At 48.7% G+C, this 13,389-nt stretch overlaps 1 protein-coding gene across 3 annotated transcripts in view; it reads right to left on the bottom strand.

The window, feature by feature from the left end:
• The window catches only part of Myrip (myosin VIIA and Rab interacting protein), a 192,828-nt gene that overhangs the window by 29,976 nt on the left and 149,463 nt on the right, over positions 1 to 13,389 (bottom strand). For all 3 annotated transcript variants that reach the window (XM_015985631.3, XM_076577376.1, XM_042282005.2), the window contains one exon: positions 3,058 to 3,297. In XM_015985631.3, coding sequence (XP_015841117.3) covers positions 3,058 to 3,297 — 240 coding nt within the window. The remainder of the gene's footprint in view (positions 1 to 3,057; positions 3,298 to 13,389) is intronic.

The following is a 13,389-nucleotide window of genomic DNA, read 5'->3' as shown; positions in this document are numbered from 1 at the left end:
CTTGTTACAGGGGATATGCTAATTAACATTTGCTGAGCTCCTGCTGTTCGCGAAGCTTACGCTGCATAATTCAAGCCTCGAGACTCTGAAAGGCAGTATGATTATCCCTGTCCTACAAACGAGGACAAGATGTGTTTATCCAATCAACAATAAAAACCTGGGCTGGATCCTAGGAATCAAGTTAAAAATAAGACAGTCAGACAGACAGACAGACCGAGTCTCGCTGAGAACAAGTACTGTGATAGCAGGGTAGCTGGGCTGCTGAGTGGGGAAAGGATTGGAGGGTCCGGGAAGGGTCAGGAACCATAGGAGACCAACAAAGATGTGAGGTGGACAGGCAGGAAAGGACAACGGGGGCCTGAAAGCAGTAATGAACCAAGATGTCAGCCTAAGTCAAGAGTCTGCAAAACAACAAAACAAAACACTCTAAGCCTAGAACCCATCTCTGCATAGCACATCTCTATCCTTAGATAATATTGGGTCTGTAAATCTGTATTTTTGCTCTCCAGTTGTCCTGCCTGCTGGGGGAAATGTATTCTTTTTTTGTTGTTTTTAGGTATTGATTTTCATATACTTAAAATGATAACTGATTGAATCTTCATGAATTTTTGGTAAACTGGGGGACAGACTTGAACTCTGAGGAACCTATACACTTGGGCGTCTAAGTGTAGCTGAAGCTGAGCGGTGGTGGTGGTGGTGGGGGCTTGTTACTTCCCCAGCGGCCCTTCCTTTCCTGCACATTATTCCTGGGAGTGCATGCGGCAGACAAGTGGGTGTGCCTAGAGGAGGTGATCCCAGTTGACTGGTGAAGGTGGCAGCATGCACCTCATCTCAGCATGCCCTGCCACTGGTCCAGCACAAGTTTTCCTTAGAGCTTTGGGACCACTAGGCTGAAAAGACTAGATGAGACTATGGAGCCACTGTTAGACAGACATCACGTGACAATCTCTGCTCCCCCAGGGCCTGTGCTGACCATCTGTCATCATAGTGATCCTATCTCCTCTACAGCAGTGGTTCAGCTGGTTCAGCTGCCTAGCAGAGTAGGGAGCTCCTTCACACATGCATGAGGGGCAGCAGGAACCTGTGAGCTTCCATGGTGGACCCTTAGAATAGGGACAAGACCTGAGCGACGGGTCTCTACTAGAACCACCTCTCCAATGTGGAACACAAGAGCCCTAGGTGCTGGGGGATGAAATCCTATGGGAGCTAACAAAGAGGTGGCCTGATACAAAGAGGGGAGCTCAAGATCTGAGGTCAAGGTTTGTGATGCATCCTCAGCCCTGACCCTAGACGCAGGCCTTGATAACCCAGGCTCAGTTTCCCCAACTGCAAAATCAGCTGCAACTATATCAAAGGGCTATTTAATGAGCTTGTCTGTTATCTAATAATCTAATCTATCAATCAAGCATCTATTTATTGTATCTATCATCTACCAATCTATCATTATTATCAATCTATTATCTGTAGAGGGCACAAGGTCCTTGTGCTCACAGCCAGGCACTAGGGAGAGCAGGAGTGTTAACATGCAGTGCTGTTTCTTCAACAGAAGAGACAGATACTCTGCGTTCCCCCTGGGAGGAATGGGTGGAGTCAGCAGCCTGGTGAGCAGCTACCTGTAGAGCCAGGCCACACCTGACTCCCACAGACGATTGCTAGTCCCCCACTCTCCCCCCCTAGACTTTCATCTTGAGCATTGTTTCTCGGTCATTAGAACCCACTCTTACGGGAGATGTCACATGTACTGTACAACAGCCTCTGTGACCTCTGTGCTGTCCGCAGGGCCAGGCCACACCTGACTCCCACAGACTTCTGTGTCTACCCCAGTCCTTCTCCCTAGACCCTTACCTTGAGCATTGTTTCTCAGTCAACAGAACCATCTTTATGGAAGAGATAATGTGTACCTTGTAAAGAGTTTCAATGTAAACATGTCTTAAGTTTTGTTGTACACACAGGATTGAGTTAATTATCATCAGAAAACTTTTTTTTTTTCCAAAAGTGTGCTGTGCTTAAATATAGCTACAACAAACTGCCCAGTGTCAGACGCTAGAAGCTTGAACCAACACTGACTACTGAGTGGTGTTGAACTGGATTTCCTTCTTGGCTCACATAGATCATTACTCTGCTGGCCGTGGAGTTTGCAGAGACTCCCCATAATCAATCTGTCTGTCTGTCTATCTATCATTACCAATCCATCGTCTACCTATCACCTATCATTCATCTACCATCTATCTATCCATCATCAATCACTCTGTCCACCTACTTATCATCTATATATCTATCTACAGCATATCAAGGGGGCATTCCGCATGTCACTCTCTTCCCTTCGTTGGTGGCAGACAGGGATATTCAGCATCAACATGACTTGAGAAGCTTTAGAGGGAAAGCCGGCACAGAGGGCAGAGGCAGAGTGGAATGGGGGCCATCTGTGACCCCTTTCTGCTGGGGGTTGGCTTATCATCCATGCTTCTCAAACCACGTAACTAGGAGCTCAGTTTGCTTGTAAGGAAGAGAAGGAGTCTGGGGCTGAAGACCCAGTGATCGGGTTTTGAGATCCTGAGAACAGGGCTGACCTGTTTAAAATTGGTTTGAAAAGGAATCGGGCTGAAATAAACAAACTGGGGTGTAAAAATGGCACAGCCAGAGTCCGGACAGCCACTTTGAACACAAAGCTCCTGTACCGTGGATAGAAGCCTCTTCGCTGCTTTAAAGAGGGGATAGTGCATAATCCCAAACCATGAGCAAAAAGAGAGGAAGAGGAAGGCATGCTTTTGCTCAGTGGGAACAGGGAAGGTCATGGGCTGGAAGACTCAAAGATGAAGGACAGCAGGAGACATGGTCTGGATGACTTCCTTGATTGTTCCTTGTTCCTGGCAAGGACCGAGACAATTCTCTTTTTCTCTCTTGAGTGCGTGCGCTGAATACTGTAGAGGAAGCTTTCTGAGGCCCAGAACATCTCTATACAAACAAACACACACACACACACACACACACACACACACACACACACACACACACACTGCAGCTGCAGCGCTGTCTGCACACGTCTCCCGCACTTACCTTCTTTAGCTCCTCTTGGACACCCTGGCTGTTCTCCTCACAAGAGAGGCTTTCCTTCGGGTTCTTGGGTTCAGTCTTGGGCTCGGACTCCTGGTCCTCCCCAGAAGAAGTCTCCTTTTCGCTCATTTTCATGGCTAATTCGTACAATCTGTTTCTCAGCTTCTCCTCTGCCGAGTCTGTGCTGGTCCGGGAATTCTGAGCCTCGGTGCTGACGTCTGTCTCTGACATGTTGTCTGACACCTGTGTGTAACCAGATCAGGGGATAAAGGTTCCTCTGAGGAGTGAGCTGCGGCTGCCCACGACAACCCCCAAGTGGAGGAAGCCCAGGCAGCGACAACTTTTCCTGCTTGATTTCCACTTTGCTTAGGCTTTCTTTAACATATTCAACGCTTGGGTAAAGAGTTTAGGTAGATGAGTATCACACTTGGAATAGTGTTTGAATCCATGATTTGTGTATGTGGGTGGGTTGTATATGAACCATGGAGACCAGAGAACAACCTTAGCTATTGCTCCTTAGTGTCTTAGTCACTGTTCTGTTGTTATGAAGAGAGTCATGACCAAAGCAACTCTTATAACAGAAAGCAGTTAATTGGGTTTGGCTTACAGTTTCACAGGCTTAATCTGTTATCATCATGGTAGGAAGCATGGCAGTGTGCAGGCAGGTGCAGAAGTAGGTGAGGGCTGCATCCCCCAGCAAGCAGAGAGAGTGTGTGAGAGCCTGGGCCTTGAATAGGCTTGAGTATTTGAAACCTCAAAGTCTACTCTCAGTGACACACATCCTCTAACAAGGCTCTGGATCCTTCTAATCACTTCAAATACGGCCACTCCCTGGTGACTAAGCATTCAAGTATGTTAGCCCACAGGGGCCGTTCTTACTCAGACCACACTTAGTTACAGCTTACCCTGTTTGTTTTTGAGACAGGATCTCTCTCATGTGCCCGGAGCTCCACAGATCTCTACTTTATTCCCTTCCCTGAGACTTCTATTCTGAGGTTTGGAATTCCCTGCCTGTGCACCTCTGCCCTGGGTTGGCTCTGACTACCTCCCTGGGTCCAATTCTCACTTGCCTGGAGCTCACCAAGTAGGCAAGCCCCAGGGACCCAACTGTCTGGCCCCAGAACACCACGACTCCAGGCATGCACCCATACCTGGCTCCTTCCTTCCTTCCTTCCTTCCTTCCTTCCTTCCTCCCTTCCTTCCTTCCTTCCTTCCTTCCTTTTTCTTTTTCTTTCTTTCTTTCTTTTTTTTTTTTTAAATCCTGGGGTTGAACTCAGATCCTCCTACCTACTGTAAGGCAAGCGCTGTATCAGCTGAGCCATCTCCCCAGTCCCAAATTCATTCTTTTTCATTCTCAGGTCTCTTGTGCTCCCAAACTGTCAGCAGCCAGGCTGGGCAAGCTTGCCTGGTTCTTCCACTAGCAACCTCCTGGCAGAGGAGACCAAAACCTTCCTCATGGATTCAAGGTGCCTTTAGGTGCAGAGAGAACGGTAAACGGGGAGCAGTGAAGGGACCCTGCAGTGGGCAGTGTGTGGGACCTGCATGTCTCATAAATAGACAGGAAGGTTTCCCTGCAGAAGCAACGCTTGAGCTGGGACTTCAAGTGCTGCCATCACCTAGCTCAGAAGAAAAAAGGCAAGATGAGTATTCCAGAACTGATGGGACAGGGTCCGTGCGCATGTGTGGGCCACACTGTGCCATACCCCAATAACCATACCCCCATCAGTTAAAAACCACACCTCCTGGTCCTGCTTTCGATTTGGTGATTATATGCTAAACTCCTTCTAAGAATGTGACTCTTACAGGTGCGGATGGGGTGAGGTGGGGTAGGGGGTGGGGACCCCAGTATGCCATGAAGATTGTGACCCTTACTGTATTCTTGGGTTTTGGTTGTGCAGATGTGTACTGAAATGTCCATTCTCTCTAAATGGGGCATTTATGTCACCCTCTCCCCCGAAAAGCTTAGGGGATATCATGGAAGAGCGGGGGGGGGGGGAGAATGTAAGCCTGGATGAGGAGGCGTGATGTGGAACCCCATCTTCTGGATGTGGCATGACCACTGTACTCGTGAGCCCGTGACCACTGCACTCGTGAGTCTGTGACCACTGCACCCGTGAGCCTGTGACCACTGCACTCGTGAGTCTGTGACCACTGCACCCGTGAGCCCGTGACCACTGCACCCGTGATCCCGTGACCGCTGCACTCGTGAGCCTGTGACCACTGCACTCGTGAACCTGTGACCACTGCACTCGTGAACCCGTGACCACTGCACTCATGCACCCGTAGAACGCCATCTCCTGGACATGGCCTGACCACTGCACTCAGGAACCCACTGCAGCTGTGGTTAGTTGCACAAAAGCAAGTCAGCAAGACCAGCCAGCACTGCAGCCGGAAGCACTAATGGAACTCTGGACTAAAACGGGGTGGGGGGGAGGAGAATGTGCAGGGAGGTACCCAGGAGAGTGGGAGGGAGGAGTTGGGGTGGTTAGGGTTGAGATACATTGTACACATGTATGAGATTGTCAAAGAAAAATACAGATATTCTGGAGGGTTGAAATGTCCCTGTATGGTAACATAGCATGCCATCTGGGTCTCATGGGCTCATTTTAGTCTTTGGACGTTCCTTGGGGAGTCATTCTATCTATTTTTAGGGCTTGGTATTTCAAAGCTCTCATTCTTTTTAAAGAACAAAGGGAAAATTTACTTATTTTTCAAATGGAATCAAACTCACTCTATTTTGTAATCACAACACAGTCATTGGTCATTTACAAACCTAAGGTCTGCGACAGGATCTTCGAAATCTTTTTCTTATCTTGAAACATGTTCTATTCACTATCCACCACAGTTACCCACCATCGCTTTTTACCCGTTATTTCTGATGGAGCAAAAATAGGCTAAAATAGTAAACTGAAGGAGAATGGAGTCTGCTAAATAGACCAAGTTAACACACAGAAGGAGAATGGAGTCGCCCAGCAGGGTGATTCACTCATGAGAGTCATCCTGTTCTGCCTTTTGATGCACACAGCCGGGAATTCATTTTTTTTTTCCATCAGAGCAAAGAGAAGAACACTGGTGGGGAGAGAAGGAGAGCTCTTCACAGTTGTCAGAGAGCTCAGAAGAGGGACCTGGAGTGGAGGGAGCCTGGCAACGGTAGAGTGGAGAGTCAACGGACCCTGGCAACGGTGATGGGGTGGAGAGTCACCCGGACCCTGGCAACGGTGAGGGAGTGGAGAGTCACCCAGACCCTGGCAACGGTGAGGGAGTGGAGAGTCAATGGACCCTGGCAACGGTGAGGGAGTGGAGAGTCACCGGATCCTGGCAACGGTGATGGGGTGGAGAGTCACCGGACCCTGGCAACGGTGATGGAGTGGAGAGCCATCCAGACCCTGGCAACGGTGATGGGGTGGAGAGTCACCCGGACCCTGGCAACGGTGAGGGAGTGGAGAGCCACCCCGACCCTGGCAACGGTGATGGAGTGGAGAGTCACCCGGACCCTGGCAACGGTGAGGGAGTAGAGAGTCAACGGACCCTGGCAACGGTGATGGGGTGGAGAGTCAACAGACCCTGGCAACGGTGATGGAGTGGAGAGTCACCCGGATCCTGGCAACGGTGATGGAGTGGAGAGTCACCCGGACCCTGGCAATGGTGATGGAGTGGAGAGTCAATGGACCCTGGCAACAGTGATGGGGTGGAGAGTCACCTGGACCCTGGCAACAGTGATGGGTGGAGAGTCACCCGGACCCTGGCAACGGTGAGGGAGTGGAGAGTCATCAGACCCTGGCAACGGTGAGGGAGTAGAGAGTCACCCGGACCCTGGCAACGGTGATGGAGTGGAGAGTCAACGGACCCTGGCAACGGTGATGGGGTGGAGAGTCAATGGACCCTGGCAACGGTGAGGGAGTAGAGAGTCAACGGACCCTGGCAACGGTGATGGGGTGGAGAGTCACCGGACCCTGGCAACGGTGATGGGGTGGAGAGTCATCCGGACCCTGGCAACAGTGATGGGGTGGAGAGTCACCCGGACCCTGGCAATGGTGAGGGAGTGGAGAGTCAACGGACCCTGGCAACAGTGATGGGGTGGAGAGTCACCCGGACCCTGGCAATGGTGATGGGGTGGAGAGTCACCCGGATCCTGGCAACGGTGATGGGGTGGAGAGTCATCCGGACCCTGGCAACAGTGATGGGGTGGAGAGTCACCCGGACCCTGGCAATGGTGAGGGAGTGGAGAGTCAACGGACCCTGGCAACAGTGATGGGGTGGAGAGTCACCGGACCCTGGCAATGGTGATGGGGTGGAGAGTCACCCGGATCCTGGCAACGGTGAGGGAGTGGAGAGTCACCCAGACCCTGGCAACGGTGAGGGAGTGGAGAGTCAATGGACCCTGGCAACGGTGATGGAGTGGAGAGTCAACGGACCCTGGCAACAGTGAGGGAGTAGAGAGTCACCCTGATAACAGAGGCAGAACAGTATGGCTAAGGAAGACCTGTGGTTTTCCTCAGTCAGTTTTCTTAGGAGGACTTTCTCAGACTCAAGCACTGATGAATGAACATCACCAACAATATTAATAAAGCTCAAAAAGTAGATATTGCATTTCTTTCCCAGTCTCCTAACAGGAAGGTCCTCGCCCCTCGGCATGGTGGTGTGAACCAGACAACTGGCTCTTGTTTGTGGCGCGCATGCCTGGCAGACTGCTCTAGCCTCTGCAGTGTCTGTGCCTCAGTTCTACTTGGTACAGCCTGTAACTAGATAATCTAAGGCAGATGTCCACATGAGGATGTTTACAACCGAATCCATGAAACAGAAATTCTGAAACACTGACTCAAAAGAAAAGAGGAACCACTGAGACGCCATTTGTTTCAGAGTCCTGAGTAAGGACCAGCCCCGAGGACCTCGTGAGATGACCGATGCTCTGTGGGCACTAGGTAAGGAAGAGCTCCTTTGCCTGGGATGTGAGAACAGCTGGGAGGAATGAGCTCTGAGCAGGCTTAGGAAGGATGAGAACATTTCCATACGTAGGTATGGGGTCAGACACTCCTCAGGAGGAAGCAGAAAGACTCAGAAGATCTGAGGGGCAGAGAATGGCTTGATGTCGTTAGAAGACTAAGGCTCAGAATGAGAGAAGAGAGCTTGGAGCAAAGGAGAAAATGTGTCTGAGCCAGAATGCAGAGTTAAACAGCAGTTGAAGGCATGGTGTTCTACCCAGCAAAACATTCTTCCGCTGCTTACACCATGAAGCACTCCTTCACAGGGCTGAAAAAGTTACCACAGTTGATGTCTGCTTCTCACATGAAAATACAAGAATTAGTTAATGATGATTTGGGCCCACATTCAGCAAAGATGGATTGAGTACCTACTGTGTGCTGAATCCTGTACTGGCCATTGGGGCATGAAGGTAAAGAATGCCACCATCCCTGTCCCAGGGAGTTTACAATGTGTGCCACTCAGGTGAGGGTTTGATGGGACTCAGGACAGCCCTGGCCTGACTGGTGGAGATGGACGGATGATGTCAGCATAAGGAAGCTTAAAGAACACAGTCCAAGGGTCTGGGGAGACCACTCGGTCTGCAAAGTGCTTGCTGCACAAATCTGGAGACCTGGATTTGATCCCAGAGCCATGTAAAGCCAGGCTGTGCATGCCTGAGCTCCTGGTGCCGGAGAGGTGGAGACAGGCAGAGCCCTGAGGTCCTGTGGCTATGAAGACTGTTCTCCACTCAGTCAAGGGGGAGATGGCTTCTAGAGAATTCATGGGTTCTCAAAAGGGTCCACCATCACCCCCGCCCCACTTTCTGCCTAAGATCAACCCTAGTGTCAAGACGGCCCACGCACAACAAGGATTAAGAAGGGGGTGATTCAATGGGATCTCACTTTCTAGACTTGTTCTTGCCATCATCTTGTTCCAAAAGGTAAGTATGGAAAATCCTATGCCCAAGGTTTTTGTGGTGGTGGTGGCTTGGCAAATACAGAGTTCCATCCATCCTCTGTGGAAGGTCAGCTTTACCAGGACCCCCCTATCCATTTTCTGAACTACCCCATCTCACCCCCCATTTCCCTTTTCTTATTGCTGGATTTTCTGTGTTTTCTATGAACAACATAGTAAATACAGGAATATTTATCTGTTATTAGATATACGAAGATTATTAGCTGCTCATATGGTAAGATTCTTTTGCATTTATTTATTACTTTATTTACTGTGTGTATATGTAGGCATGTGGGCACTCACATGTCTCAGCACACATGTGAGATCCGAGGACCCTGTGGGAGTCAGTTTCCCCCTTCACATCTAGGTTCTGGGGATCCAACTCAGGTCATCAGGCTTGGCGGCAAGCACCTTTACCTGCTGAGCTATTTCATAGATCCAAGATTCTTAACACATTTTTGGAGAATAATTAGGACCTAGAATGCTGGATGGAACCAAATTTGCCCCAAGAAAACAGCTCCACAAATGAGTACAACCAAAAATAAATCATTGCAGGAAGCTAAAATAGCAGCCACCAGTGACCCTCAAGTTCCCATCAGTGAAATTCACCAGCCAGCTTCCATGTTAAAATGGTGTTTGGCAAACAGCCTTACACAACCTTGCCAAATCATCCACCAAAACTGTGGGCAGACCCACAAAAGGATGGCACTCCACCGTGCCAAAAAGCAACAGAAATCAGTTTGTTTTCAGTAAAAGAAGGAGAATTTCTCATTAAATACAAAAACCATAAGAATGGGCAGGAAAATAGGCAGGTAGGTCCAGCTGTTCTCTTACTTGTAAGTAGAATCATTTTGTTTTCTTCTCTTTGGTACTCTACCAACCTCAACTCTTGGTTCAGAAATGGCAGTTTAATGCATGCCACAAAACAAATAAACAGCAATCCAACATAGCTGAGCCTTGTGCTTTGTCATCTGAGAATAAGCCTTACTTTCAATTCCTTCATGTGCTACATAGAAATGAAATTAACCATGTGCCTATGTGTGGGTATATGCATGTGAGTGCAGTGCCTGTGGTGGCCAGAAGAGGGCATTAGATTCTGTGGAGCTGGAGTTACAGGCATTTGAGAGCCACTATGTGGGTGCTGGGAACTGAACCTGGGTGCCGTGCAAGAGCAATAAACAGTCCTAATTGCTGAGCCTTGTCTCCAGGCTTGTGGTCAACCATTCTTAGAAGCTAACAGTGAACTCAACAAGTTAGCATACGAATGGGATTCAGTTCTTTCAGACAGGAGTCACGATCTAGGGAATCATATATAACAAATGCTAAGTCAACTCAAAATTAAGACATATATTAATGTGATTAACAACATGAACAGATTATAGAAAAAAACTGGCCAGGCATGGGGCCTCACACTTAGAGTCACAGCACTTGGGAGTTAAGGCTGAAGGACTGCCCTGGTCAGCCTGGGCCACAGTGGGTTCCAGGCCACCTGGGCTCCATGGTGAGAAGACCCTGTCTTACAAACCCAAACCAAACCCCATTCCTGATTACATTATTTAGGGCTCTAGGAAAGGCTTCTTCGTTTTGATAAGAGCTGCTCAACTGGAGGCAAGTGGCTGACCCCACTGTGGACCCCTGGGGCGGCAGAGCCCACTGTGAACCCCTGGGGCGGCAGAGCCCACTGTGAACCCCTGGGGTGGCAGACCCCACTGTGAACCCCTGGGGTGGCAGACCCCACTGTGAACCCCTGGGGCGGCAGACCCCACTGTGAACCCCTGGAGCGTCAGACCCCACTGTGAACCCCTGGGGCGGCAGACCACACTGTGAACCCCTGGGGCGGCAGACCCCACTGTGGACCCCTGGGGCGGCAGACCCCACTGTGGACCCCTGGGGCGGCAGACCCCACTGTGGACCTCTGGGGCGGCAGACCCCACTGTGGGACCCCTGGGGCGGCAGACCCCACTGTGAACCCCTGGGGCGGCAGACCCCACTGTGGACCCCTGGGGTGGCAGACCCCACTGTGAACCCCTGGGGCGGCAGACCCCACTGCAAACCCCTGGGGCAGGTCACCAAGGACAGGAAGATCCCAGATCCTGTGACTTCACAGTGAGCACAGACTATCACCTCTGTAACAAAACAGGAGAAAGGAATGAGTGTAAAGATGGAAAGGAGAAGACCGAAGTGTGGTTGGGCTGAGCAGAATGGTCGAGTGGTCTACAATCCCAGCTACTTAGGAGACTGAAGGCAGGGAGTGAGTTCAAGGCCCACCTGAGCAACTTAATGAGGGTCTGTCTCAAAACGGAGGAGTTCCCAGGAGAAAGAGAAGGAGAGGGAAGAGAAGGAGGGGAGATAGCTCTGTGGTGGAGCACTTGCTGGTATGAATGAGTTCATTATTATAGATAATTAGAATAGCTAAGAACTCCACATGAATAACTAGCAGAATTAACAAAAGATCCATTAGAGTACTAGGTTATAAGGCACAAAGTCAGTACCGTTCTACAATAGGAGCTAATCTGAACATGTAACAGATAAAGAAATTCTCACTTACAGTATCATTAAAATGTAAATTAGACATTACTTAACAAGAAAAGTATGAGGGCTTTGAACAAAAGTATAAAAACTTTACAAGTGCCACACAATCCTGGATGGAAAAGCTCAATATTACAGAGACATAAATTATTCCTAAGTGTACGCATATATTCAGCGCAATCTAAGAAAACTTTTTTTTTTTGCAAATTGAACAGATTTTAAGAAACCAATTATAAGTAAAGAGTTGAGAGATGCCAAGAGAGTTTTAGAAAATGATGTAAGTATCAACCAAAACAAGACAGGGTGGGAAGGGACTGAGACACACGCACACGCACACACGTGCACACACACAACTATCCACCAGACAGCAACATGTACTGTAAGAAATTTATAATGAAACAGTAGGATTTGTACAGATGAATGGTAATAACATAACTCCATGCCTGTTGACGAAGGCATCTGATACCAGCAGACACATGCCTGATGACATAATAATCATTTGGAAACAAAGGAGTAATTTGAGAATAAGCAGGGCTCTTACTTCACACTCAGAAAAGTGAAGTCTACCTGAGCCAAACAGATCAATGCAAAAATACAAACCTGTACAGCATCATGAAAAAGGTAAAAAATGTATAAGCTTGAGAATTTATGTCATTAAATAATAAAACAATAAAGAAGACAACTAGCAGGGTCTCATGTAGCCCAGGCTGGCCTTGAACTCAACTTACTATGTAGTTGAGATGACCTCGCACCCGATTATCAACTGCTGGGATCGCAGGCATGTGTCAACATGCCTCTTTAGTGTGGTGCTGGGGACAGAACCCAGTTCCTTAAGCAAGCTACGCTAGTACTCTGCCAAGTGAGCTACACGCCCAGCCCCAAACACACTGTTATTGAGACAAAAACCAACTTCTTTGTAAAATGTACTTAAGCCGGGTGTGGTGGGGCACACCTTTAATCTCAGCATTTGGGAGGCGGAAGCAGGAGGATCTCTATGGATTTGAAGCCAACCTGGTCTATACAATGAGTTCCAGACCAGCCAACACCATATATTGAGACCCTGTCTCAAAACACCAAAATAAAAGATAAATAGCTGAGTAAGATGACAGATAAAACATATAAATGCATTTTTCACATTAAAAAAATGTGAACAGTTTTAAAATCTGGGAAGAAACATCTCAGTGAAAACTATGCAAATGTTAACTAAAAAGATTTTTTTCTCACATAGAATCGGCAGAAACTGAACAGACTAACAATGACATTGTTGATGACATGTGCAAAACATACCCGCCCATACACTGTCATGGCTATGTAAACATCTAGGAGGTCTGAGAGCTTAATTTGACAAGTCTTTAAATTTGCATGGCGACATTCCGTGTGGCTGTCTGGAGCCCAGAAGCATGGACCAAATCTTTAAATGTCCATCGCTTTGGGAAAGGATGAACCAGTGGCATCCTGAGTGGGGTTTGGAAGCCACTTGGCTCCTCGGAAAAAGTTTGTTATCAGTGCCATTGCTTAGAATCGTCCGTGAACGGCAGGAGGTGCCCACACTGAGCCGGATCTGAGGACTGGAGGGGTGACTCAGGGATTAAGAGCACTGATTGCTCTTGAAGAGGACGAGAATCTGGTTCCCAACACCCATGTCTGGCCACTGCATTCACAATTAATTACAAACCTAAACTCAGACACACAAATACACACACACACACACACCTAATTAAAAATGACCATTAAAATCTTCCCCAAAGACTGACTTTTAATGTGTTTATTGCTGTTTTTAATTTTTGTGTGACAGGGTCTCCCACTGGCCTGGGGCTACTATGTAGGCGAGGCTGCTTCCAGCAAGCCCCAAAGACATGAAGCTTCTGCCCCCACCCAGCACAGGGATTA

The sequence above is a fragment of the Peromyscus maniculatus genome, chromosome 7 (genome assembly GCF_049852395.1).
Source record: "Peromyscus maniculatus bairdii isolate BWxNUB_F1_BW_parent chromosome 7, HU_Pman_BW_mat_3.1, whole genome shotgun sequence".
Taxonomy (NCBI): Eukaryota; Metazoa; Chordata; class Mammalia; order Rodentia; family Cricetidae; genus Peromyscus; species Peromyscus maniculatus.
The sequence above is the reverse complement of the archived record's forward strand: the minus strand, read 5'-3'. Positions and strand labels throughout refer to the sequence as shown.